The sequence below is a fragment of the Alternaria novae-zelandiae genome, assembly GCF_023758075.1.
Source record: "Alternaria novae-zelandiae strain BMP 2774 chromosome Unknown scaffold_10, whole genome shotgun sequence".
Classification (NCBI taxonomy): domain Eukaryota; kingdom Fungi; phylum Ascomycota; class Dothideomycetes; order Pleosporales; family Pleosporaceae; genus Alternaria; species Alternaria novae-zelandiae.
Window position 1 is genome coordinate 682,757 of NW_026056970.1, and position 26,447 is coordinate 709,203.

General features: G+C 53.3%; 8 protein-coding genes across 8 annotated transcripts; 4 read left to right on the forward strand and 4 right to left on the reverse strand.

Annotated features, from left to right (window-relative positions):
* Positions 1-1,161: 1,161 nt before the first annotated feature.
* On the forward strand, positions 1,162-6,929 carry J4E88_005587 (uncharacterized protein; the record flags this gene model as incomplete). The annotated part of the gene is made up of 5 exons (XM_049399222.1): positions 1,162-1,261; positions 1,313-1,437; positions 1,498-1,647; positions 1,698-5,591; positions 5,640-6,929. The coding sequence occupies 5 exons, from the start codon at positions 1,162-1,164 to the stop codon at positions 6,927-6,929; spliced, it is 5,559 nt and encodes a 1,852-aa protein (XP_049255013.1).
* A 507-nt stretch (positions 6,930-7,436) lies between these two features.
* Positions 7,437-8,317, reverse strand: J4E88_005588 (uncharacterized protein; the record flags this gene model as incomplete). The annotated part of the gene is made up of 2 exons (XM_049399223.1): positions 7,437-7,921; positions 7,978-8,317. The coding sequence occupies 2 exons, from the start codon at positions 8,315-8,317 to the stop codon at positions 7,437-7,439; spliced, it is 825 nt and encodes a 274-aa protein (XP_049255014.1).
* Positions 8,318-8,529: 212 nt separating this feature from the next.
* J4E88_005589 (uncharacterized protein) lies at positions 8,530-9,207 on the forward strand (the record flags this gene model as incomplete). Its single annotated transcript, XM_049399224.1, has 1 exon — positions 8,530-9,207. One exon carries the CDS (start codon positions 8,530-8,532, stop codon positions 9,205-9,207), a length of 678 nt encoding a protein of 225 aa, XP_049255015.1.
* A 2,649-nt stretch (positions 9,208-11,856) lies between these two features.
* Positions 11,857-12,609, forward strand: J4E88_005590 (uncharacterized protein; the record flags this gene model as incomplete). Its single annotated transcript, XM_049399225.1, has 1 exon — positions 11,857-12,609. One exon carries the CDS (start codon positions 11,857-11,859, stop codon positions 12,607-12,609), a length of 753 nt encoding a protein of 250 aa, XP_049255016.1.
* A 4,439-nt stretch (positions 12,610-17,048) lies between these two features.
* On the reverse strand, positions 17,049-21,705 carry J4E88_005591 (uncharacterized protein; the record flags this gene model as incomplete). Its single annotated transcript, XM_049399226.1, has 4 exons — positions 17,049-17,918; positions 17,943-18,232; positions 18,603-20,687; positions 20,742-21,705. The coding sequence occupies 4 exons, from the start codon at positions 21,703-21,705 to the stop codon at positions 17,049-17,051; spliced, it is 4,209 nt and encodes a 1,402-aa protein (XP_049255017.1).
* Positions 21,706-23,152: 1,447 nt separating this feature from the next.
* TVP18 (Golgi apparatus membrane protein tvp18) lies at positions 23,153-23,772 on the reverse strand (the record flags this gene model as incomplete). The annotated part of the gene is made up of 4 exons (XM_049399227.1): positions 23,153-23,453; positions 23,507-23,599; positions 23,666-23,681; positions 23,736-23,772. 4 exons carry the CDS (start codon positions 23,770-23,772, stop codon positions 23,153-23,155), a joined length of 447 nt encoding a protein of 148 aa, XP_049255018.1.
* A 457-nt stretch (positions 23,773-24,229) lies between these two features.
* On the forward strand, positions 24,230-25,270 carry J4E88_005593 (uncharacterized protein; the record flags this gene model as incomplete). The annotated part of the gene is made up of 3 exons (XM_049399228.1): positions 24,230-24,466; positions 24,556-24,869; positions 24,925-25,270. The coding sequence occupies 3 exons, from the start codon at positions 24,230-24,232 to the stop codon at positions 25,268-25,270; spliced, it is 897 nt and encodes a 298-aa protein (XP_049255019.1).
* Positions 25,271-25,522: 252 nt separating this feature from the next.
* J4E88_005594 (uncharacterized protein) lies at positions 25,523-26,132 on the reverse strand (the record flags this gene model as incomplete). Its single annotated transcript, XM_049399229.1, has 2 exons — positions 25,523-25,589; positions 25,642-26,132. 2 exons carry the CDS (start codon positions 26,130-26,132, stop codon positions 25,523-25,525), a joined length of 558 nt encoding a protein of 185 aa, XP_049255020.1.
* Positions 26,133-26,447: the final 315 nt, after the last annotated feature.

Genomic DNA, 26,447 nt, shown 5'->3' on the forward strand with positions numbered 1-26,447 from the left:
CAGGCCAACGGAATTTAACTGCAGGGTGTGCAGTTACAATTGCATGTGAACGGAGCTAACAAATTCCTGCATGCAATGGTATGTCTGTCACATGGAGTCTCCCAGGACCATCGACAGAAACCACTTCAAGGAACTAGGAACTGGCACCCTTCTCCTACATGGACCATGTATGAGTACTGGTCCTGATACGCGGCCCAGCATCCGCCTGGTCAACAGCTGCTTCGCCTGAGTGGTTGCTACCTCGCTGGCTCCTTGTATCTTTAGATATGCCCCGACGACCTGTTCGCTCCTTCCTTGGATGGCCGTGCTAGGGCGTGATAGCTGTTGCGCATGATAGGTATGTGTATCTTCGGACAACCGACGCCTGCAAAGCGGCAGTCTGTTGTCGTCGTGGAGAACGAGGTTGTAGGTTTGTTATTCATCTGCGTGACTTCAGGTCAAGTGCCTGACGGTCTGAACCGCCCATGGCCTGGCCACGGCTCAGAAGGTACATCAGGCGCGTTGATGAATTCCCAAAATCCGTACATGAGGCATAGGAAGACAAACACGACCAATACCTGTCCGAACCATTCTGGTAGTGCGCGATGTGTGGATTCGACTTCGCTGCTCGCTATCGAGGAATCATCGCTATACGGTCGGAACGTGCCATAACCCGGGGGTGCACCCGTTAGGCCAACTGCGTCGTCGTAGGAAGGTGGAGGCTCATCATATGGGGGATGTTCGGGAGGCGGCACATGGATGCGTGGATCATGGTGAGGGTGGTGGTGGTGATGGAGATCAGATGCGAACGTGTCGGCTGGTGGGGCAGATGGCGCATCATGTGAGGCCTGCCACAGTCAGTCATGATAGGCAGAACATGACAATCACGCATGGTTTACCGATCCTGCGTCGTGCATATTGCGCTGGCCCCGGCGGTATCTAGGGCAACTGTAGAGGCTTCATGGTGTTGCAGTCGGGCACTTGGGGTCGCGTGCGGCGCGCGTCATCACGCCGGAGCGAGCATGTGAAACGGGCCGTCAGTGCTCCGTGTCGGAATGCCATGTCTCGTAAACGTAGGCAACAAATGAAGCGCCCAACACCACCACCTGGGCACCACCAAGAGCAGCATGTCCAGCGCGCTGTCATTGATACCCGGACACATTATTCTCTGCCAGGCACAGCATGTCCGCTGATCCCACTGCTAACCCGCAGGTCTTCTCCCCAACGGCTTCTGGCCGCTCCAGTCCCGTACCACGGTCCGCGCGCACTGCTGTACAAGAGCGTATGTTGTCGCATTGTGCATGCAATCCCAGGTTACTGACTCGGAGAACAGCGCTGTATAAAAAAGATAAAAACTTCCGTCGCTATGCCGCCGGAGTCGAACGCGCCCTCGCCCTCTGGGACACTGCACAGCAGGAATGGGCCGACTACATATCTTTCCTGGGCCGGCTGCTGAAGGTCAATCCCGCCATGCTACCGCGACTATGAGACAATGCGCTTATACAAGTTACCCTCCAGGCCCTGCAAGCGCACCCTCCAGAGATACCCGTCATACCACATAGCGATACTGTCGCACTGCGATTAGCGCAGTGCTTGAATCCAACATTGCCCTCGGGCGTTCACCAGAAAGCCCTCGACGTCTATGACTACATCTTCTCCACCATCGGTGTATGCCCGTCTCCCCCAAGCCAGCTTATGCCAAGCTGACCCATGTCCAGAAAGATGCCCTCGCTCGTGACCTCAACCTCTACTTCCCCGGCCTTGCCTCTGTGCTTTCCTTCGCCTCGCTCTCGGTCCGCCCACTCTACCTCTCCGTCTTCGAGAAGCATATACTAAAGCTCGACGGAGCCGCACTTCGCCCGGCCTTGAAGGCCATCATACTGTCAATCCTGCCTGGTCTGGAAGATGAGACAAGCGAGGATTTTGAGCGCATGGTCTCGGCAATGGAGAAGTTGCGGAGCGCAGTGCAGGACAACTCGGACGACATAGTCGAGGCCAAGACTGCGGGTGCTTCATCTCACTTTTGGCAGTGCTTCTTCCTGGCGACCATCACCAACCCATCCAGGAGGCAAGGTGCACTTGCTTTCCTCGTACGACGATTGCCTAAATTCGGACGGCCAGAGAGGCGCAGCTCTCCTCCAGATGTCTCCAGACCTTCTGACGCGCTATCGGGCGAGGCCGAGGCAGCGACTTCCCCAGAGCCAGGTCTCCTCATTCGCTGCTTTGAATCAGGCCTGTCGGACCCTCAGATACTCATACAGCGAGGATTTCTCGATCTTTTGGTTAGTCATCTGCCTCTCGACTCACCCGTCTTGCAGGAGCGCGTTGGAAAGGGGGATTTGGAGCGACTAGTAGCTGCAGCCGCAGGCGTTGTGTCGCGAAGAGACATGAGCTTGAATCGCCGGCTCTGGGCATGGTTCCTAGGTCCAGAGCCCACTGCGTCTGAAGTAAACGACAGCACCACATCCCCAACAGCAGACAGACACAACGTGTCTGCAGATCCGTCGGCACATCAAGCTGCTTTCTTTTCGCGGTACGGTCTTGAAGCGCTTACCAACAGCGTCCTCAAGATGATCAACCGTCGTAGTACATTACCTTCCGAGCGAGCACGTCCTTTCAGAGTCTGTCTATCTCTCATGGACCGTTGGGAAGTAGGTGGTTTGATTGTACCCGAGATATTCCTGCCAGCGTTACAGAGCGTATATGCGTACAGCGAAACTGCATCCAAGGAACAAGTCGACGAAGTCATGAGAAGTGCGAGTGCATTCTTCGATGGCGTCGATAGCGGCCTCATCTGGGGCAAGCTCATTCATCTCATAACGTCTTCCCTGCAGACGGATGATGACGAAGCACTACAAAAGATGAAGCTGGCCAAGTTTGTTCTGGCCCGATTCAATCTCAAAGAGGAAGACATGCTATTGCATCACATGCCTCTAATGGTACTATCGACACTTGTTGCTTTGAATGAGACCTCTGGCAAGACCGACAGCTCATCAAAAGACGCACAAGTTGTGAGCCTTGCCCTCGAGATCACAGACTCGCTTGTTCAGATAGTCCCAGATCGGTCATTTCAACGTGATCAAGCAACGGAGCAGCAGCTATTGGCAACTCTCAAAACACCGCGAGCCACAGTGTCCAGGAAGATACGTGCATTCTATGAAGAATCTCAAGGAAGCTTGGATGCAGCTGACCCGCCTTTCGATCCGCCACTGCTTGGTCAGATTGCGCTTCGTGAGGCCTCTTGCATGTTCACCGCATCTATGCAGTCGAACGATTCCAGTATCACTGCCGAGATGCCTTCCAAAATTCTATCCAATTTGGTCTTCAAAACACAGTGTCTTAAGGCCGTTGAAGACATTGACCTAGTCACTATGCTTGCAAATGTCCTTCAGACATCGGACAAGACAGACACAGATCCTTCATTTCCGCACCTGGGCGCTATAACAGCCGTCTTACTCGCACTCCAGACCGCACTCCCATCAAGACCTCACATCGCCTCAAGCCAATTACCTGAGCTCATCCACCCCTTGGTTCGATACTTCTGGCGGTACCTTTCGCCAACATCACCCAAATACCATGTCGAAACAGCGCGTTCCTTGTTACAATTACATGCCATTGCACCTGCCAGTCGGATGGTCGAAAGTGCCATCGCTTCGATCATCGTAGAGCAGACCGGCCAAGATTCCGTTTCGAGGAGCTCATCAGATTGTGCCCGACGTTTTGCGACACTATGGACGCATGTTATGCACGAACTGAATCTGCAGTCAGAAAAGCGTGTTAATATTACTCGCCGACCAAGTGGTAACATTCTACAAGCCTCGTCAACAGCAAGCGACTTCCACTCTGTCTTGACAAGGCCGCTGCTCTTGCTCCTTGACACTCTCGCAGAAGAAGGGTCGGAAACCTCTACGTTCTTGCAAAATTGGCTACCAGATACGCCAAGCTTGAACAGAGTCTTTGAGATCCTTGCAGTTCACATCCAATCACTCAACTGTTTGGCAGCTTTAAGCAATTTGGCACCTAATACGACATCCCAGGGACCACCAGCACGTTCCAGAAGAGACGACACAAAGGAATGCCTGTACTACCTCAGGCATGTCTTTAATGTCATCAAGCGGCCATCACATTTCACGTGGGTAACTCTTGCTGAGGTCACTCTGTCCTGGCCAGAACCCTCCTCACCGCGTATCTCCATCCAGGAGTGGCTCACACGTACATGTTTGACGACACTGTCACTTCAAATCGGCTCGTCAGATACAGTTATAGGGCCTCACATACATGAGCTACACCGGTTATCGGTCTCTATGATATCGCAAATTTATCGAAGTCCATTTGCTGCACCACTTCGAGAGTTGGAGCTTGAAGTACCTCTAATGGCAAGGTTAAGATCAGCGAGTCCGCCCTTGCAGAGTCTCTTGTTAAGTGCAGAGTTGGCGGCACTGAAACTCCGCCTTACTCGTCCACCAGAACCAACAGCAGAGCCAAAATCTTCGAATCATCCTGCCAATCGGTCGCGCCTTTCACTAGCGATCAACAGAGACTCGGAAGATCAGACACCTGCGCCGATTCCTCCACCTCCACAACTTGTTGAGTGCTTGAAGTTCGGATTCTCCTCCTCTACCAGTCGCCTAGTCCTTGACGACTGGATTCAGTTCCTTGTTGAAGTTCTACCAATGTTTCCTGATACGATATTCCAAAACCTCCTGCCACTTGTAGAGTGTCTTTGCAAGCAGATCAATCTTACATTCGAGCAGCTCAAGGTTACGTTCGCAAAGACACAACCCGTACCTACTGTCTCTCCCGAGTCGACTCTGATCTCGCTCATGAACGGATTAGAGCAGATCTTGGCCAAGGCGCACGAGCGTTTGACTACGCAGGAGACAAAAGTGTCTGCCAACAAGTCTCCAGAACAACCCCAGGGTTTCTTCAGCAATGTCGTATCTGGGCTGATTTCCTCTGATACGAACCAGGCTCGCACTCCGACCGCGAATAGTAGACTCACGGTTTTGCTTTGCTTCCAAGACACTGTTCGCATATGCTTCGCGATATGGTCTTGGGGTGGCTATGGGAATATGCTCGAACTACAGGATCACACGTCAGCGTCATCATTCGCTTACACCTCTTTACGCATGCGCAATCGGGCTCGCCGCACGTTGGAGCATCTCTTCGCTGCGGAAGCTTTGGAGTGTTTGGAGACGTTGGTAGTTCTATGGGCGCATGCGGAAGTTGACGATGTGCGAGGAGCAGCCATTACAGGGCTCCTAAACGTCCTCAATGGCTCAAAGCCAAAGCATACCATCCCAGCGATATTCAACGCTGTATACAGCCGGACGGATCCTGGGGCGTTGGACACCAATCGACTATCAACATTGACCTCTGATCTTACTGATGCTGAACTGGTCGCCTTCCTCGTCGAATATACGAACTCTCTGGAAGATGACGCCATGGACGAGATCTGGCAGGACTGTACTTTGTTCCTGCGAGATGTGCTCGCAAACCCCCTTCCTCATCGACAGATATTACCTACATTGCTGGAGTTTACCGCCGTCATAGGGCAGAAGGTTGATAATACCAACTTTGGGGAGCAACGGAAGATGAGACGGGAGCTTGCCGTGAGTGGATATGTTCTTTCGAGTGAATTGTACTGACTATTCCAACAGGATATATTTGCCAGGATATTGACTGCCATTTTCACAACGCGTTCCATGGGCTATCTACAAGACACGAACCACGCGGTAAACGAAAAGTCAGCTGCTGTGACAAATGGCAATCGCGCGCAGAAGCGAGCAATCGATGTCGTTTCCATTCTGACTACCATCGTACCGAAACTATCGATCATCCTCGTCGAGAATGACCGTGTTGCGAAGGTCGTCTCAGACATATCAGCATCCGTCATCGGACCAACCTTCCGCGCCAAAGCATTCCCTGAAAACGTATCGAGAAACACGTTGGATCTACTCCAAGGCCTGACCAAGATCTCGCCAGGCAACAAACTTCTCAAGAAAGACATCTTTGATGCTTTCAATGACCCCAAATTCTTCAACACACCGCTTCAACTGTTAAGAGAAGCTTGGCTGCCTATACTTGCGCAATGGACGCAATCAGACAAGGAGCGACTGCCTGAGCTACTTGCACGACTGTCTGCGCCAACAACGGCTGGCATCATGTTTGGAGTTGGTGCAACATCTGCGCGGCAGGAAGCCGACCGTAAAACCCAGCTTACTTTACGTCGCATTGCCCTGCTCATCCTTGCGAGTCCCGAAGATGCTTTCACACCAAACATACCACAAGTTCTGGAGAAGGTCGTCGAATTGCTTACCGCCACGCCAGCGTCGTCTCCGTCTTCAGTCACCCGCACAGACGTCATCGTACTACTGCGTGCCATCATCTTGAAGACGTCGCCCGTCCACCTGGCGTCGCTTTGGCCCGTCGTCAATGGCGAGTTGACATCCGGACTCTCTGCACTCCTACCAGACGCTCCAAACAAGGAGCACTACAACAACGCCGGCATCATTCAGACGTGCAAGCTGTTAGACGAACTCGTCGTACTAGACCCTGACGACTTCCAGCTCATGGAGTGGCTCTTCATCTCCGACACCATTGACGCGGTATACAAGCCCGATACCCCGCCAACACTCATATCTCTTACCGATGAGATCAACGAGGTCCTCACAAGATCATCGATAGCACCTCCGGCTCCTGTAACTGCACTGAACGGGTCAGACACGGATGAGCCCAAGAGGACGTTATTCTTAGACCCGCTTATCGAGGCTCTTGAAAAGGAAGAAGGTGCTGCGGTGTTGGAGATGACCAGGGGAGAGCTGGTGAATCGGTTGGTGAGGCCGTTCTTGGGCAATCTGGCAATGAACGCATTTGAGGCTAGGTATGGGGGTGGAGAAGCGGACTGGCAGGGTATTTGGGAGAGTGTGGTCAGCGACTCGGGGGCTTGAGCTCGATCAAGCTTGCTTTGCATTCATGGCATGTAGTGATATCGTAAATTATACAGCTGATTCCATCATGCATTTCATGACCCAAGATGCTCGAACGGTTACACTTCAATGTCCTCGGTCTACCCAAGTGTCCTGATATCCTTTTGTAGGAGTGGGACAGATATTACGTATATCTGTGTTGTGAGGCTTTGAGAGCTGCTGTAACGTCGACAAGCTTTTAGGCAACGGAGTCGCAACAAACATGCGTCTCTTGGTGTGCAGGTGGTGGCCTTCTCATCCAACCTTCGGGTTTACTTCGTCCAGTATGGCCAGGTACAAGACAGCCAGATGGTTGCAGGCATCAAGCTCGACATTGAAGCGCGACCATGGGCGACACCAGCATACTATTCCTTCTGCGCCTTGGTCTCCGGTATAAGTTGGGCCAGCCAGCTAACCAGCCAATCTCGTGGGCAAGGGTACGCGGCGCAGTCAGGCAGAAGTCCGAACTTCCGTGAGTCGAATTCGAGTTCACTCTGAGTCGTCCTCCTCTTCCTCTTGCATAATAGCTTCGCACTGCTCCCTAAGCTCCTGCACGCCAGCAACGCCCTTCCATTTATCCAATATCCTGCTAACCTCTTCCCACTCCTTCTCCGCCTTCTCGTCTTGTTCCTGGTCTACCATGTCCTGCAGCCGTCGTGGTGTGTCCAGAACCCATCTTACAGTATCCTGCTGTCTCCGCTTCTTATCCGCATCTGATTTATCTTCGTCGTCCTGCTCGACCCGTATGCTTATGCCCAGTCCCTGTTCTTTGGACTGGTGGCTGTCCTGTAGCGAGGATGACAAGGACGCAGCTGTCTCGGCGATGTGGGAGATGGCAGGACCGAGGGTGTGGGTTGTGGGGGCGAGGGGGTCCATGTTTCCGCGCATGCGTCGGATGGTGCTTGTTGCGGAGAGGAGTTTGGAGTAGTTGTCGTAGACGAGGGACTTGCGGTCGCTGTCTAGATTTCTGATCTCTGTTTCTATGTCAGCACTCAAGATGTCCGCTTATATGCGTCGAGTGACTGCTTACGAGACACCAAATCTGCTTCGACCTTCAATACGCCTTTCAGTCCCTCTTTGGCAAGCAATGCCTCTACAAAGGCTTCTGCATTGAAGTCGGCAGCATCGAGTTCTGTGAGCGTCTCGTCTTCTTCTGGCCCTAACTGTGTTCTCGAAGATTCTTCGGATATTCTGGCATCTGGCGTGGCATCGCGGGGCGCGTTCTTGAGGCCATAGAACTCGCGAAGGGCCGCGCGGTTTCGGCGTGCAGCTGGGGGTGGGCGATGCGATGAGCTGCTGTCGATTGAGGTACGAGTCAAGGAGGGGCTGCGGACCGAGGAACTGGCGCGGGGTGAGGCTATCGTCGACATGCCGTGGTATCGTTCGCTATGCTGTTATCTGCTATGTTGTGAGGTTTGGTGGTTGGAGTGCTGGAGCTTGAGCTTCATGTGAAGGGCCGAGGCCACCGTTGGCGAAAGAGCGCCCCACGTCATTCGGCGCGTCGCGTCTCCCACATCGCGCCGCCTTATTCGCGAACAAGCAAAACCGCGCATCCCCAAGAAGGGTGCAGTTGATCACCAACATGGCAGCTAATCTCGCAGCCGAGCTAACGCAGCACCTACATGCCCGCCATCTATACCCTACCGCCGCCTGGCTGCAGGGCTTCCTCTCCACAACCCGACCCAATACGCCGTTGCCCGCCGTCAAGCAGACAGCCCACTTCCGCCTACTAGCTACCGACATAACCACGTCGCTAAGCCAGCCTGCAGGCTCCATATTTCCCGACGATGTGCTAAAGGGTACTACAAAATCCCGCATCCTCCCTGGTCCAGTCGTCTGCCAAGTGCTCGACGTCGAAGATATAGGCCACTCGCGCTGGTCGCAGGTCGAATCTATCGAAGCGCAGGAGCGGGGCGAGATGACAAAAGGAAGGGAGATTGTGCGCGTTGTAGAGCAGGAGAATGAGGGCACTGCTGAAGCTGCGGCTCCTGTGCTGAGCAAAGGGCCATTCAAGCTGCTACTGCAAGATGCCAAAGGCCTCAAGATCTACGCAATGGAGCTGAGAGGCATAGACGGGCTCAATACCAACATGGCTATGGGTGTCAAACTCCTCCTGAAGAACTTTGACGTCAGGAGAGGCGTCATCATGCTTGAGCCCGGCAATGTGCAAGTGCTAGGCGGAAAATTGGAGGCACTGGATAAGGCTTGGAAAGAGGGAAGAAAGGAAAGGCTCATGGCAGCTGCCAGGGTGACAGGGTAGGCCGAGGGTGCTGGTGTTGTATGTGTTGAACCACTATATAGTTTTAACAAAGTATCTATGGGTTGTCGTTTTCCATCTCTTCTTACATAGAGGCCTGCCGTATGGCAGCGAACGATCAAAACCGAGGCACTTTGTTATATATCCTTCATGCTCTAATGAAAATAACACCAATTGCTACGTATCTGTTTAAAAGTAGTCTTGTTGATATCAAAGCGTTGGTCTCGATCTTACTAAGCGCTGTCATGCACTCCTCATGCGAATGTCGCGTCATAGAGAGATGTTGAGAAAGACGCAAACATCGGTCATCAGCAGCAGCGGCATCGCTGCTTACTGATGCATGAAGCTACTCGGCTATTTGCTTAGAATCATGACGGGAATATGAAAAGATATCGTGCAAAGTTAGACATGATGTTCTCGGAATTGGCTCGGACTTGCGAGGCAGGCGCTGATACATGCGAGCCAGCGCGGTCGTCGTTTAGTGAGTGCTTTTCCGAAGTCTTGCGGACCGGAATTCTGCTAGGGGAGAGGATGGTGAAGTCGATATTCCCGCAAGTGTAATGGTATATGCCGCAATTGAGTCTAAATGAATATGCCTCATTCGAAGGTATACCCAAAGCGGTAACGTTGTAGCGAAGACCCGCGTCGACGTTAAGCTAAACATTGTGGAGGACAAAGCGTGGCTGAGCAAGCTTTGGTCTGCGTGAGGCGTACACGTTTGCAACGCGTCGCGAAGTGAGCTACTTACGCGGGGTTATAGTGATTGTAGACGTGTGGTGGCTGAGGCTGTTGATAGCGCACGCTGGGCTTAGTACGTAGTCGACTCATACTCTCTCAGTCGACGCGGAGTCGCATTGCAGCATTGCGTTGCCATGGCACCGCAGCATGCATATATGCCACCGCCAGATTCGCGGCGTTGGCGGTCTCCTGATCAGCCTCGTACAGCTCAGCGGTGAAGTCGACCCGACGGAAACGTGTCGAACCGAGTCGTACCTTGATTGGGCCAATGTAAATCGGACGACTCAAGGGCAGCAAAGGGCTGTGCGTATGTAGATGAAGGTAGACGGTAAACGCAATTCGGTATGCGTAGCGACGGCTGAGAGCGCCACGAGATGCACTTTCCTCTTTTGGGATCGTTCGTCCTGGAAGCACGCCCTCACCGGAGCCGGAGTAGTGGAAAAGGGCGGAGCGGAGACGGATGCTATGAACGCACTGTTCACCGTTTTTTGTTTGTGCCTGACAATAAACGCACAGATGCCATAAACTCAATACCTTGGACAGTCGGGCTGTAGGAGCGCAAAAGTAATCAAACTGTTCAGCCATCAGGCATGACGACGGTGCAAAGTTGCTGGTCGCAGATTGACTGCCTCGGAGCACGCAATAGCGACGCTCCAGAGAAGCGCATGATCGTGTCATCAAATTATACTGGTTCATGCAGGGTCGTTAGCGGGTTTGTCAGAGAGTATTTTTCAGCATCTCTGACAAAGCCAGCTTGATCTACCAATGGCGCAATTGATGCCCAGGTGTGATTGGTACCCTGGGTCATTTCACGATGGTTTGCTTGGGCGCGGGGGTCAGACTGAGCGACAGGTCCGCGTGGCCCGCCCAGCCAGACATCGACGGGTCGCTTGTGACGACGCGGACGAAAGCTGTGAGGGAGCGAAAAGCCGATGTGCTAGGCAGCCGGAAAACCAAGGTCCCAAGGCGTCGGCCGAAGCGACGACTCTATACGACGGTACGAAGGGTGCCGGACGTCAGCCTGTGGCTGAACTGCTGTCGTGAGCCAAACCAACCTCGCGCAATGGAGGGATTGGTGACCCCTTAGGCGAGACGGTGGACACGTTTGACAGGCACAGATTCAGGGCTGACCGCTCTGCCTGTACAGAGGTCCGTGGCTTAGCCCTGACGACAGCGCATCCTGGAACCGCAGGCAGCCAGGCAGCGCAGGTTCGCCCAAGCACCCTCTAGCTCGAACAACGCACCGCGAGGATATTAGCAGGGGAAACGCGAAAAGCGAAGAGCCCAAAAAGAAAAAACCCTGACGGCGCGATGTGGGCGGACGATGAGTGATGCAATGCATCGTGGGTTAGTAAACGCCGACAAGAGCGAGACCCCGATTACCCAGCGCCGTGGCATGTGAGCATGGGCAGACTGTATATCCGCGCAACGTCCGGCGTCCGCTTCGTAACGCCCGTATGTGCATGCGGGCGAAAGTCTCTACGACCGACCGGGCTGTATCGTAAGCCGCGCTAGCACCCCTGCAGTCGTGCCCAGGTGTGAATCATAGTGTGTTAGCTCACCGCATCCGTCCTTGCTCGGCCAAGAGCGGTGGAAACATGCCAATAATTCCGAGCACCCGTTATCCATCCTCCATGCGCCAGCGAAACATAAGAAACACGCCTGTCCTCGCTTCAGATTCCATCATCATCAGCTCACACACCAGTCCACCACTCCTCGGCGAATTATAACATCACTCGACAATCAGAGTCGATCAACATTACATCACACATCTCGGAATCTAACTACGCTCGGATCACCTTCCCTCCATTGGCTGCTGCTTTAAGGTTTGTACCCTCGTTCTCGACAGTCATAAAACCAACCTGACTCACAATTTTTAGGCTCTCATATACTACTGCCTTATACACACCAAACATGCCTTCTTCATCACACCTCCGCATTCAAACTTCCTTCGAGCCCTTTACGGCTGAGACTACCCGCTCCCACTTCATCTCATCACCACCGCAAAAGAAGCAGAAGATGTCTCTCACCCAAACCTACTACATTGCTGCCTCTGCCCGCTCCAAGCTCGGCAAGGAGGCATGCAGGGCCGACCACAACCTCCGCCTTCTCGTTGGACACGCAAACCTCCTCGACAGCCTCATGGTCGAACTCCAAGATGCCGAACGCCAGCAAGAACAATGGTTCAACCAGACCATGGCCAAGGCCTCCAAGACTGAAGAGTCCCGACACATCCAATGGGCCGACAGCATCGCTGAGGAGGAAGAGGACGACGACTCGGAATCAGACTCCGAGTCCGAGAACGAGGACGACTTCGACATGATCGCACTCCCTCGCCGCATCGCTCAATCACCGGTTCAGATCAGCACAATGGAGGTGGACGAGGATGAGGACGACGAGGAGGAGTTCTACGACGACATGGAGGACGACTCAGAACTGGCTCTTACCCGGGTACCATCGCAATTACAATCACCACCCGAGCTCACCTACGAGGAAGAGTCCGACGACGAGTCTCCACCCACATCGCCCCCGCAAGCGTCCTTCAACTTCACCGAGAAAGAAGCCATGCTCACAACAACCTTCTACGACGCCAAACCACAATCGCAAAACATCGAAGACCACCCGCTATTCATGGATACCACCGCTCCGCTCATCTCAAGTTATTAGGCCAGCACACCACCATGTTCCGACCTTTTGATTTTTGATCCAGCGTTTTCAGCGAGCGAGTCCTTTACAGCATAGCGTAGCATTTTCGAGCATTATATCCTCTGTTTTCTTTTGTTGGCATATACCGCAGGGCGGTCGGGATCTTCACGGAGCATCTCACGAACAACTCTACTCAGAAATTATTGGATGGATACGGGATAGGAGGATTTGGGATATTGGTCTCGAGCGGTTCGACGTCTCCCGAAGGCAGTGGTCGAGACTCCCGCCATAGCTAGAAATTTCAATGATGATCATTACACCCACAAAAACAATCTCCACGCTTTTCTCAGGTGATGCGCTGCTATCGCTGCAGGCTGCATGCTAATCGACCCTTAGCAGGTCACAGGTACACTCCCCATGCATGACTGATGAACTGTCAACAGCACACGACACAGTAACAAACCCCACGCATTACAGTTTCCTGTCAACATGCCCAGTCACACATTTGGTGCTGGGAAATTCCTAGGGTTGACCGACTTTTGGCCAGTGCGTCAGACCCTGGCCCCTCGCATGCATCCCGCATAGGGCGGGCACTTCGCATCGCGGACGCGGCTGCTTTTCGCCGAGCGCGCCTTGCATGGCTGAGCGATCTGTCGTCGCAACGCTTGCCTGGTGAAAGTGCACTTCCGGTCAATCACCTTCGTGTCCCCGCATACACAGAGCAGGCGTTGCGAGCTTGATTGCGTACACCGATCGCACCGCCCCACGCACCGCCGAGTGACCATCTGCGTCTGCCTGGGAAGATCTGGTGTGTATGCAAGGCATGCAGCCGCAAGCAGCCGGGTCAACTCGGCGTTTGGTTCTGCCCACGTCCGAAAAGTGTGCGCAGGCAGACAGGCTGCTCGGGGTTTGAATGTATCCGATCGGACACAACAGGAGCTCGCGTACGACGGTCACGTTTGGTTCCGCTCGGGCGAAACGCGGACACATGAGCCAGACTCGAGCGGATTAGCTGGAAGTAGACTATCCGTCGCATGCAGACATGCATCCTCTATTCGCACTCGCATCTTGATGCACTTGACAGCTGTAGGATGAGCGGTCTATGGCAATCTGTTGCGAAACCCACTCGTCGAGGGCTTCTGGACCGCGAAAGCTTTGATCTGAGCAAGGTCTCCCGTCTCCACACTGTCAGAAGTTGAAGACGGAAGTTACAGCGTCGATCTCTCCTTTTCCCCACGCTCCACTGCTGTCGCGGCGATACCGGCACTGACCCTCCACGATGCTCGTCTCGAAACGCTACCATGGCGCGAGAGATGATCAAATCTCATATCAGACTCGGTACCAAACATCGAGTCAAAACATGTCCATGCCCGCAATCTCGAGGTTTCAACATCTCGTTTCGACATGGCGGTGGACGAAACGATTCATACAGCTAATCTTCTCATAGCCATCGTCGATTTTGCTTTTACTAAAGACGGACTGCCTCAGTCACACCCGCTAGCTGATGCTGCGCTGTGGTTCGCGAGGCCTAGTGAAACAGGTACGAATCTAGCTTGCGCGTAGCCCGCTCTACGCAATCCGCTTGAATGAAGCGAAACCCTGTTTCCAAGTTACGGAGGTTTCTTGCGATAACGTGTCATCTCGAACATTGCTGAGCTGGCATGCCAACTCAACTCCTTGGATGTTTCTGGGCCGCGTCGTGCCTAGCAACGCCTCACGTCCCAAACATGCTGCCCTGTTCCTGAGCGTTCTCCCATCCAGGGAAGTTGGGGCTCAAACAGGGAAATGGGGCGCGCCTTAGGCAGCCACGATCTGACGATCTGATCATCCACGCCAACATCGTCCGCGGTTACGGCGTGGTGGCTGCGCAACCAAGTAACACAATATTGTCACTGAAACCTACCTTGGTAGCTATCATCAACAGTGTCGCTGATGTCATGCGCACGACCTGGACCCCATACAACTTGGACCCTATGCTGTGTGCATCTCACTCAGCACGATATGCTGGTCATCGTTTGACAATGGTGACAGAACGGTGAGTGAGTGAGGCTTTAGATGATCGTCAATAGTTCACCAATAAGAGTGAACCATGCTGCGATGTTGATCATCCGGGGCGGAGCGGACGTATGTAGAAAGCCGGCGATAAGATAAGATAGATTGAGCCACATCATCAGCCACGTGCAGCATCTAACGAGCGGTCATGGCCTCCGTATTTCCCCTTCTCTCGCAGGTTTGCGATAACCGTTGCTTTTCTTCCGAGGTTGCTTGCATCATCACTCCCTGATCGAGTTCTGGACTCATCCGCTTCGATAAGCTGGTTCATATGATGACGCTATCAACGGTCAGGGCGGAACCAGGGTCTATGACATAGTCATGTCGAGCCGGACTCCTCGGACGCGCTCTCCTCGCGCGCCGGGGAGCGGAATCTTATCTTTCCATCTCGACGGATCGACGGCCATACCGGATACGGTGCGCATCATGCCGATCAGTCTCGTCACGACAGCAACGGCTTCCGCGATTTGCCAAGCACTCCGTCGTACTTCGTATCTTTGTCCCAGATTGCAAACGCAAACCTCTCTCACACAGTTTCGAGATTTCGAAACAGAGTCTTCAACGGCCAAGTTGCCCGTCGGCTAACGCTTCCCTTCTCAGCGCACGCAACGTATCCAGAAGCGGACGTACGTCCGGATCCGCTCGAGAACCTCGCGCCGACCCGCACCGAGGCAGCACATGTTGTGCAGGAAGCTTCTAGCAGCTAGCACGGAACAAAAGAGCCCTGGAGTCGTTTGGGCAAACCCAACGGCCACAGGAAGAAAATTTGACGGAAAGAAAAGCCATGGCAGATGGTGACTACTATCCAGGTACATCCCAGCTCCCGAGGTCAACGCGTTCCCCTCATACCAGCACGTGTTCTGTGAGTTTGCCCATGGAGAATTTTCTGCCTAGTATGCCCGGTACACCAGCACCAGTGGACAAGGAAATTCTTACACAAATCTACGAAGATCCACGAGGGAAAAACTTTTCTTCGTGTGTGCGAGTACCGAAATCTGCACTTAGCGTATTGTGTAGGTGTCACGCCATGGTCGGGGCTAGCACCTCGGGAGGCTGGTACCTGGATGTTAGCCTCGTCCGAGCCTCGGGTGGGGTACACCGTATCATCGTGACATTTCTGCGTTGGTGTTGAGGCGCGCGCATGCCGTGGTGTGGGTCGGTCTGCGGTAGCACGTGCCGTGGCAATGCAAAGGTAAGTAGGTAGTACGCGCACAATACGCTTGGGGAAATTTGGATACGCAGCCTGGTTTCCCGTTGCTGCTGTAAAGCGGCGAGGGATTCAGGGTCTTGCAGAAGTTTCTTCTAGCAGCTTATTCATACTTTCGTATTCTTCTCGAATGGTCGGTAGTATGGTGTGGTACGCTTCGGCTTTACCGACATGAAGCCACTGTGGCGCCTTGATCAGGATAAGGCGTTGTTGAGGTCAAGCTCAGCTGGTCTTCACGGCAAACACCGTTTTCAGGGGACTATTTCGAGCTGAAGAGTGAAGATTAGCATTGCCTGCTTGGAGAATAGTCTTCCAATCTGCTTTTGAGCCCATTTCTAGCGGAATCGAATGTTTCAGGTACGCGCAGGTTCCGGGAACGTATTTGATATGGTGCAAGTTATGAACCAACGCTGCCAATTTGATCACTATATCTTGTTTATCTGGCATAAAGTTGAAGACTGTGTTTCTTAACGAATACCTCTCTTTCTGACACATGCTGCGTTAACCGGTCTGCTAATAGATCATGCGTATACTGTACGATGCCTATATATATCTGCTCTTATAAAGGCTAGCAGTGGCTCATAAACAGTCTGATTCAGGTTATCTATAAATCGGTATACAGTGAAGACGAAGTCTTGGGCAAGACCGACATTGTCATTTGTACAGCGTGCCTTCTCACCACACCTGTGCACCTACCGGATAGAATAACGATGGTAGGATTTGATGCTAGTGTACAATGATTTCGTGACAGCACACATATTCGAAATTGTATTCTCGAGATATTGGTCAGCTGATGGGCTTCTACCTTTATTATGTAATGCTACAGCGGCGTACATTGGGCAGAGAAGAATGGCATTGGCCTAGAACACTCGCACATCAAGACATACGTAGGCCATGACGTTTTAAAACAAGCATATCGCAATCAAGAAGCTACAGATATGCCATGACTCCAGTGGCTGGAACAGTATTTTATTGCAACTGATAAGAAACTGGCTACGACACGAAGAAATAGTACAGTGATATCTCCGGCTCCAGCTTGTCAGAGGAAAAGAAGGTAACAAGCTTGCCCTTATATTCCATTTCGAGTGCGTGGAATAACAACCTGGGTGAGCTATTTAGATCTGGGATGCTAAACCCAAGACACTAAGATCAATTACAAGTCTTCTTCCGTCGAAGTAAATCCAAGCAATGCATTAATCAATCACGCATACTTATCCCATGGTGCCGGTTCCCGTTGGTTCATGAACCTCTGGAATTCGTAGTCTATCCTGGCCTGAGTCATCCCCGGTGGTTCAGGGCGATCGTCGTATAAATCGCTCTCAGACATATCGTCCCATGTACGAAGGCATCTTTCGCATCCGCATTCGCTGCCGTTGCTGTAGTTTCTGCAATACAGGTCGTCGCTTTCATGACTCCATTCTTCTTCGCTGCCGGTGTGTTCTTCGTCTTCTTCTTCGTCGTCTTCTTCATCTTCTTCAGAGTCTGATTCTTCAGTGGCGTCGCTTCCCGAGTCATGTTCATCGGTGTCCTCTTGTATACAGGACATCATTAGCCTTCCCGGTTTCATCAGCCTTCCCACCTGGCCCATGAGGAATGTAGTATTCCATTCCATCCTCGCATACCCATTACCCAAGAACCATATTTTCAGATCGCTCCCAGTGTACCTTAGGCTCACGATCACGGGGTCTAAGCTTGCATATTCTGGTCTCTCAAAGGGATAACTCGTAGCTATACCAGGTGAGGCGCTTTGCTTCATCCAGAATTGATCCACCACCATTTGCTGCTTTGTGGTCTTCACACCCGGTGCTTTTTTCTGGAATACGAGCATTCGTTCATCCTCGGGATTAATCCAGCAGTGGTCCGGGCCAATGTATTGCTCCCAATACTCGCGGCAGGCTACGTGCCATTTCGTGTTGCCAAGGCTCCCAATGGGTATCTGCTCGCCGGCCTCCAGACGTGGGGTGACCTGCTCCAGCCATTTGTCTACCTCCGCTTCGAGTTGTATGTCTTCTTCCAGGATCTTTGTCTTGAACGCATCGTGTGCTCTGTCGTCGTGGGGAGATGTACAGAGCTGTAAATATTGTTGATCGCGCACCCTGCCACTCGTATGTCTTGATAGATCCTTGATGGGGAGGTTGAAATCTTTGAAATGCAAAGTATTGGTACGCTTGTCAGTGGCTGCTGTTGTGCCATGTTGGTCGTCGTGTGGCCGCTTCCTCTTTAGGCGCCCAGGGTCGTTCGCAGGCTTGCAGGAGGACGTTAAGTGAGGCTCTGTCATATCTGGAGAGCGGACGGAAGAGATGGTAGTTTGAGTGAATGAGTGTTTGATGATGGTCTGCGAGCCATAGATAGCTTGTCTTGAAGCTTGGACGACGTTCCTGACCGCTAATTAGTCAGTACAGAATAGCCGATAACAGTAACCCTCGGAGCGACAACACAGACAACCAACACAACACATTTGATAGTTTGCCTATCGCGCCGACAACATCAAATGGGCTTCAGTATGGGTGCTCATGCCAAACAGAGTGTGTACAACGGATTACTAGCACACAACAACGTCGCTATCACCTTGCACATAAAGGCACACAGTCACAACGCACAACTAAATATTGGAGGCGTATTCTAACAACGAATTGGAAAATATCTACGTGCACACTAGTACTGGAAATGTGTAGCAATACAGCCCATCCTACCACTCAACTCGATCTTTTTTGAAGTATTGCTTAACAAGCAAGAGTCTACAAGGAACTCTCACCCTCCTTCAGCGAGGTAGATTCATCAACCTTCTTCTCTTCAGTGGAAACACCGACGGGCTTGTCCTGAGATTGCTTTTGTTCTAAAGGTGCACCCTTCACATCAGCGTCGTTGTCTAGGTCCGGACCAGAACCAGGGAAGGCACCAGGCGCATCGGTAGAGCCGGGTGCAGTCTTGGAGACCAAGGGTTCTTCTGGCGAGAGGGCGGCTGATACCTTGGAAGCGACGGATCCAAACGCTTCCGACACTTGAGAAGTGGCCTGCTCGAGAGTCGATGGGACTTTGTCCTTACCCGCTTCGGTCGCGGAAGCAGGTTCACTCCCCTCCTTTGACGTAGTCGGTGCAAGCTCGGGCTCTTTTGGCTCTGCTGCAACATTCCGATCCGCTTCACCCTCAGTGAGAGTAGGTTCGGCTGGCTTGATCGAAGCACTGAGTGACTGCTGAATCTGGGCTGCCATCTTCGCAGCAGGCACCTCGAGATTACCATCCTGTCCAAAACTCCAGACATGTGTCACAGGACCGAAGCTCAACGACTGCCTTGGTACAGCAACTTCAGCAGTAACAGTAGCGGCAGCAGCGGGTGACGGAGATGCAGCAGGCTTCCTCCGTTGCGGACCCTTGGCCCTACCCTTGCGAGCATCTGGAAGTGGTGCTGTTTCTCTTTGCGCCTCTTCTTCTTCCTCGGGTTCACGGACCTTAGGCGGTGGATGAGGGCCAACTCCAAGTTTGCTGTTGAGGTCTTTCAGGAAACCAGCCTGGAGGGCCGCAATCTTCGAGCCAGCAGGTCGGGCGGGAACGGGCGGTTTCGCCTTCGTCTGGGGAGAGTCGTTCTCGCCAGTCTGCGAGTCGACAGTTGGAACCTTCTCCGCAGAGCCAGTAGATGGCTTGCTTGGGCGTGCAGGTATCTGTGGCTTCGGTCGGTCTGGGATAATGGGTGCTTTCTTGTCATCGGCAGATGGTTCCCTCTTGGCTGGTCGTGCTGGAATACTGGGGCGAGCCGGCACCGGGGGCTTTTGGTCGATTGGGGAGTCGTCGGCATACTCATTCGTATCCTCCATCTGAGGTGTGCTAACAGTAGTCTCGTATAATCCGTGGGATGGCGCATCCTCCCAAATATCTTGACTTGGGAAGCGTTGCTGCATTCCAGGGCGGCCCATGGTCTCGTCACGTACTTTTCCGAGGATCTTGTTGTCTGCGGCGAACTGTCTAGTGTGGTCGGGGAGGAAAGACTTCTGGTCTTCCTTGTTGATCTGAGTCTTACGCTGCTCCTCGGTGTTCGGGTCTTCAAAGACCTTCGCAGGACTCACGCTATCGTTACCACCAGCAGTCTTTGGCTCTTCTGGCTCTTGAGGAGTATCCACAGTAGTTTCGAGCTGTAAGCTGCCAGGGGTATCCTCCCAGACATCTTGACTAGGGAAGTGGTGTCGGGCGACACTGGGACGCTTGAGCTTGTCGACCTGAGATTTGGGCTTCTTGGTGTCCTCCTCATCCTCCGGAAACAGGGGCTCATACTCCTTGTGCGACTCTAGTGGAGTACTGCCACGATCGTATTGTGCTGGGCTGGGAATAACACGTTGCTGCTGCGTGCTGTTGTTACGACTCGAGCTCCTGCTGTGCGTGCGCGGCTTTGTGACATATTGCGGATTGCCATCTTCATTGAGCGTGTATTCGTTGCCATGGCGCTCCATTTCAGGCGATACAGCAGGCTGTCTCCATTCGGCGTCTGGGTGTTTCTTCAGCTCATCGGAAGCTAGAATGGGCGTGCCATATCCGCGCTCAGTAACCCATCCACCTTTCTCAGCTGTGTTTCCGCCCTCCGGGCCAAGGTCTTCGGTTGGTGGGTCGTAGCCTCCGCCGTGAACCTTGCTGGAGCGATGCGCAGGAGGGTCGATGTGGATGACCTCGCCTTTGTCATTGACCTCTTGGCCAGCTTCGTTACGTAGGGGTGAGTCGACGTAGCCGCCCTTGATCGAAGCAGGGCGACCCGATGATTGTGGTCGAGGAGAGGCCATGCGCGAAGCATATTCCTCTGTGGCCCTGTAGCCAATCTGTTCGTCAGGTGTACTGACTGCATCCCGACTCGTGCCTGTAAAGCATGATCAGCAACAGCTGATGAATAATGACGCTGCAATCAACTTACCCATTCCAACATCCTGAGCCCTAGTGTGTACCAGCTTGTCGAGGTTATCGGCACGCCAGTGGTAATCCTTCCTGTTCTCCTGGATGTGAGGCCCGTACTCGCCGGCCTTCTCGCGCTTCAGATCGTCCGGGTGCTTTTCGTACCACTTTTGCTCAAAGTCGTCTGTTGAGATCTTGCCGTGGCCGTGCATGCCGTAGCTGCCAGGAGGGCCATGGAAGATTTCACGGCCACTCTTGGTGCGCCCGTGATGGCGACCACCGGCCTTCTGGTGGAAACCTATTCCTTGAGCTCCGGGCTGTTGCGCATAGGGCGAAGGGCTGGGTGCTTGAACGTCTCCAGCATTTCGGAACATGGGTACTTGAACACCAATTTCAGGAATGCCATGTTCGTCCTTGTCATTGTAGAGCGAGCTGGGGCGCGATCCAGCGGAAGATCCTGAACGTCCAGTCTTGGCCTGAGAGACCCTATCGTCGACGGACAGCTGCGAGCCGACGCCAGCAGCGAGCGCTGTCTGTGAATCGGTCCGCGTCACCGCCTGGATCCTACTTTTGGCAGTCGAGCTTGGGACCGAGGCTGTAGGAGCATGCAGAGGCAAGTCTCCTGCCACGTTCTTCATATGTTGTGGAGAGCCGCCCTGGTTCTCCGGTGTGAGAGTCTTTGACAGATCCTCGAAGCTGGCGTATTCATTGCCTTCTTCTCCGAGGGAGGGCATGGACACGCTCGGTGGGCGGGAGGGCAGATCGGTGCTAAGGCGACCGCCCTCTCTAGGCGGTCCACCATGTACGTAGGTCGGGTCGTTGAGCGGGGAGCGGGCGTATCTGTCTCCCGCGGGAGAGACGGAGCGTTCGACACCGCGCTTCGGGCGTGGAGGAATCTTGGGGACATCCATATGGGTACCCTGCGCAGGAGAAGAGCTGTTCTGGGCCCGCGCTGGGCGTGGAGGTATTGTTGGTGGAGCACTCATTGCTTCTGTGTCGGTTGCTCGGCGGGGATGTGGGGTGTAGGTGTGGTAGAAACTACAAGTCGTTCAATGTCAGTGACAGGTCCCGGCCATTGAATGATGGAGATGTGCAGCGCGAGCGAGCTGAGAAAAGTGCTCAGGTCTGGCTCGGGCAGTTTCCTGCACGTCAGGCCAATAAGCGCGGCTGCGACTTGAGAGCCCAATGATGCTGTACAAAGCGGATGTGCTGTACTGACCTCGGAATCCGCAATTGAAGTGGAGACTAGAAGTGAGGCTGGCAAGAGGGGCAGATAGCTTGGTCGGATACAGCCAAAATGGCGCAAATGAATCGGTCCTGGAGCTGGGACGGGGCACTTATGTAGCAGAGAGCTCCAGGGCCTGCGACCCGCATTATGGCGTATGGGCCTGCACGCGGCCATCATCGTCACCCCCACAACCTGCATAGGTACCTACCACACGTTGTTTGACTGCTTTCTTCCATGGTCCAGTAGTCGTTGCCACACATGCAATTGTTGTAGTGGAGATGTTTGACACGTCCACGTCCACTTCGCTGTTGACAGATGCATTGAATCCATGTCCCACATGCTCGCTGACGCTATCCTAGATTGGGGACTATGCGACCGCATCAACGTGTTTCGCAGCCTGGGACTTCCAACATTGATCAAGAGTCGCACAAGTCAAATTGCAAAGCTCAGCACATCACATGTGCATTGTTTGACTTACATCCATCAGCTGCGCTTGGTGTGGCAGGGTGGCAGGATCTTCAACGCCTCGCAAGCTCCGGCACGCTAGCGTTCCCCGCGCCTAACAAGTGTGGTTCCTGGCGAGATTCTGGCAGCCAGTTATCGTCATCCTAAAAGCGAGCAGATGCCAGGCCAAGTTTGGCGTTTCCGCTGTCGTGGTCTGACACTGCTTGTGCTTGTCACGGCTTTTCTAGCAGCGATAGAATCGCATTCGAATGGTTGCTGAGCAGACAAGTGCTGCACCCTACAGAATGTACGCTTGAGAGAATGACACCCATAGCTTCTAGAACATCGTCATAGGGACTCATGTGGGTCCTGCGCTCGTCTCTATCAATCAATTTCTGTGTAGAATTACGTAGATGCCCCCACACAGCAAGATGACATCGTACACGACAAATGCACAATTGTCACGGGAACGCGATGAGTACGGAGAAAGCATGTCGCATTGAACCGCCTAGCAGTTTGGCCAAGCGCTTCCATATCCAAGAGGCTCTCTTACAAAACACGGCCCCAGAACGCCCAGCTGCTGAATGATGCTACAAAGAAGTCAAATCATCTCCTCTAATCGCTTTCCAATCGGCTAAGCTCATCATCTCCGTCCTTGTGATATCAACCGGCTCCTCCGTCGGCCCTTCTTTCTATACGCGTGTCGTTCGTTCGGAATCGTCGCACATGGCTGTTGCTCGTTGCCTAGTTCTGCCTCCACTTTATATGATCATCTGTGCGACTCCCTGTCCACCGAGCGTCTTGCTGCCCTGGAATTGCTGGCCCTTGAAACCGGCAAGCGCATAGAAGACGGCTGCGAGCAGAAGGAAGACGGCCGCGACGATCAGACTTGTAGCCCGGGCAGCGATGCTGGCCCATTGTATGGCGCTCATCGCCGCGTAGATGGCCGCGCGCATGTAGTTGGAGCTGAATTTGCGAATAAAGGTATCGAACTTGGGTGAAGTCGGGCAGATGCGGAGGAGCAGCGGTATTTCGATGAAGATAATGATGAAGGAGCACACTCTGCGAACTGATTAGCCATATTCCCAGCGAAGATATGGGCGCGGAGAACGTACAAGCACACGATACTAAACGCGATGACCCAGTTGGCGTTGAAGATGTTGGCGATGCCCAGCGCAAAGCAGAGGACTATACACAGTACTCCGGTCCTGCCGAAGAGTTAGTATGACATGCTGCGAGCCGTGGGCATATGCATAGCAGCTGGCGTGACTGACCATTGTCCGTAGATACCTGCAAAGATGCCAAGTCAGCAACAAGTTACAGGTCCAGCAGCGGGTGTCTTACTGAAATTCCTCGACTTGAATTCTTCTGCGAGCGTCATCTTCGCGGTGTGATTGACTGCGGTATGCTTCTAGCTTTTCGAGGTTACGCGCAAAGTGGTGGTTTGGCGATGTGTAGATTGCGGTTCCGGTAGCTTTGTTGCTGGCGCGGGCTGAGTGAAGCTCTGGCACAAAGTATCAGGCGAGGTTTGATATCCTTTGTTGGAATGCCGTGCGCCGCGTTGGTGTACGTTGCGCTGCGTAATGTGATTGTGGCTGTGCAGTGAATCGGATTGGGTCGAGTGAATGTTGGTCGGTGCCTGGCGTTGCGATGGCAATGGCTGCGTTGCGTGCTTCTTGGTAGCTCAGCCCTCGGTCGGATCGCGGCTTCCACGTCTACGTAAACTACGCGCTAGTGCTTGCCGAAACCGTCTTGGGCCGGCACTCTGCGCCTGAGAACTCGGACCTGCACCTTCAGTTTCAGAACATTGTGTATGGCCGCGACTGCCTCACCTTGGAATGACTGGAATTTGGAAAGCGAAGGAATCATGGACGCCTCTCGTGCTTGCGTCTGCCGCGCTCGGGCTGGCGCTTTACTACCTACATGCCCAGCAAACAGCCACTTTGACAACTGCGGACCCTGCGCAGGTGAATACAGAACCGTGCCAAGACGACGAAGCGATTCACGTACCAGACGCCATGGATCCGAAGGAGAGAGCGTATCATGAAGGCTTCATGCGCGAGGCTATTGCCATGGTGAGCCACGTCCTTCACTTTGTACATATTCAGCTATCTGCTGAGTTTACTCCATGTTTGATCCCTCTGCTGACTCATCATCACTGCAGGCTGAACTTGCACTCAAGAGCGATGAGACCCCCGTCGGCTGTGTCTTCGTCAAGGACGGCGAGGTCATTGGACGAGGCATGAACGAGACAAATCGGACCCTGAACGGTACCCGCCACGCCGAGTTCGTCGCCATCGCTGGCATCTTGTCAAAGCACCCCATCAGCATCCTCAACGAGACAGACCTCTATGTCACCGTTGAGCCATGCGTCATGTGCGCGTCCATGCTGCGCCAGTACGGCATTCGAGCCGTCTACTTCGGATGCTGGAACGAGCGTTTTGGCGGCACCGGAGGTGTTCTGAACATTCACTCTGAGTACGCATCCTTCTTTTCGCACAGATACATGCATTGCAAGTACTGACTTCAACAGTGCTAGCGTCGACAAGCCCTATCCAGTCACCGGCGGCATCTTCCGAGAGGAAGCAATCATGTTGCTCCGGAAATTCTACGTCCAAGAGAACGAAAAGGCCCCCGAGCCCAAACAGAAGAAGACGAGGGAGCTGAAGACAGAGATCCTGCCCATGGACGTTCATCAGCCCAAGTCGACCCCATCACCTGCTATTCGTGCTCCGGCTAATGCGACCTCGACCGGATCCATCCCGACACTGTCTTCTTTGAGCGCATCCGCCGCCGCTGCAGCTGTCGCGGTCCCCAAGACTGTGTTTCCCACGCCCGGCCAGGCTCGACCCAGCTCTGCCAGCACAGCTCTTGCTTGAAGCACTTACGATAATGCATACTTATACCCAACCATAGACGCTAGGATGAAGGAGTGAAACCGAATGTATAATACCTTATGACTTTTTACCTCAATAAAAACTTGTTGTTCACCGAGACACGTAACTGATTTGAGATGGCTGAGAGTACAATACCTGCATCGTGATTTTGAAAGGAAGCAGAAACGGCAATAGATGGTCGGTACTGAGTTTGGTATTGAAACGGGATCGGGGAGGCTTTTATCCACCTGTATCTTATTTCTCTCCTCCACCACCTGCAACCAACTGCACTACCATGAAGAGAGCAATGGCCCACCAGTATCTGTATAATAATCAGCAAAACCTCTAATAATGAACCTTGTCCCCCTACGTACTTTTGCAAGAAGGTCTTCTCCGGCTCTTTTCCGTCGAGCTTCCCCTCCGCATTGAGCACGATGGGCTTGTTCAAGACCGGCTTTGGCCCAACATTCCTCTTCCTTATCTCCACCTCCACTTCATCTTCGCTGCCTTTTGCGCTTGTTCCGAATCCAATATGGAAAGGCTCCCCCTTCTCATCAACGTGAATGATGAACTTCTTGTGGTATTGGTCGGAGAAACTGGCCGCTGACGTGACAATGCCTCGCCATGAGCCAGATTTAGGGTCGGTGAGGCCAACGCGAAGAAGGTGATCAGAGGCGTAGGAGCCTGTGGGTGGTGTGAAGGAGGCTAAAGTGCCAACGGGTTGGTCTGCGTCGTATTCGATCTGCGCAAGCGGAATCGGCGAGGGGATGACGGCGCTGTCCCCCGAGGCTGGAACGGGGGAGACGTAAAGCGTGACCGACGATGCGACCGCAAATGGCAGCAGTAGAAGTCTTGACAGTAGCATCTTGGCGCGATGGTGCGGTCTGTTGCTATCTGTACCAATGCAATGGTGTTGGTAACGGGAGCTGGCTAGCCGCCCGAGAGCAACGGCGAATTGTATCACCGATGGACATTCACTCAAGCGAGCCGTGCTTCCACAACCCCTCCTCCTCAAACCATATCTCCTGAGACTTACATACGGTAAAATAATCCTGCACCTCCGCTTGATCCGGAATCGCACCGATAGCCATGATCAGCCGTGATCCAAGACCTCAACTTGCTTTGCGTGGCGTTGCTTGACCAGCCAACACTGGCCCAACAGCATCCGGTATGCCTGAAA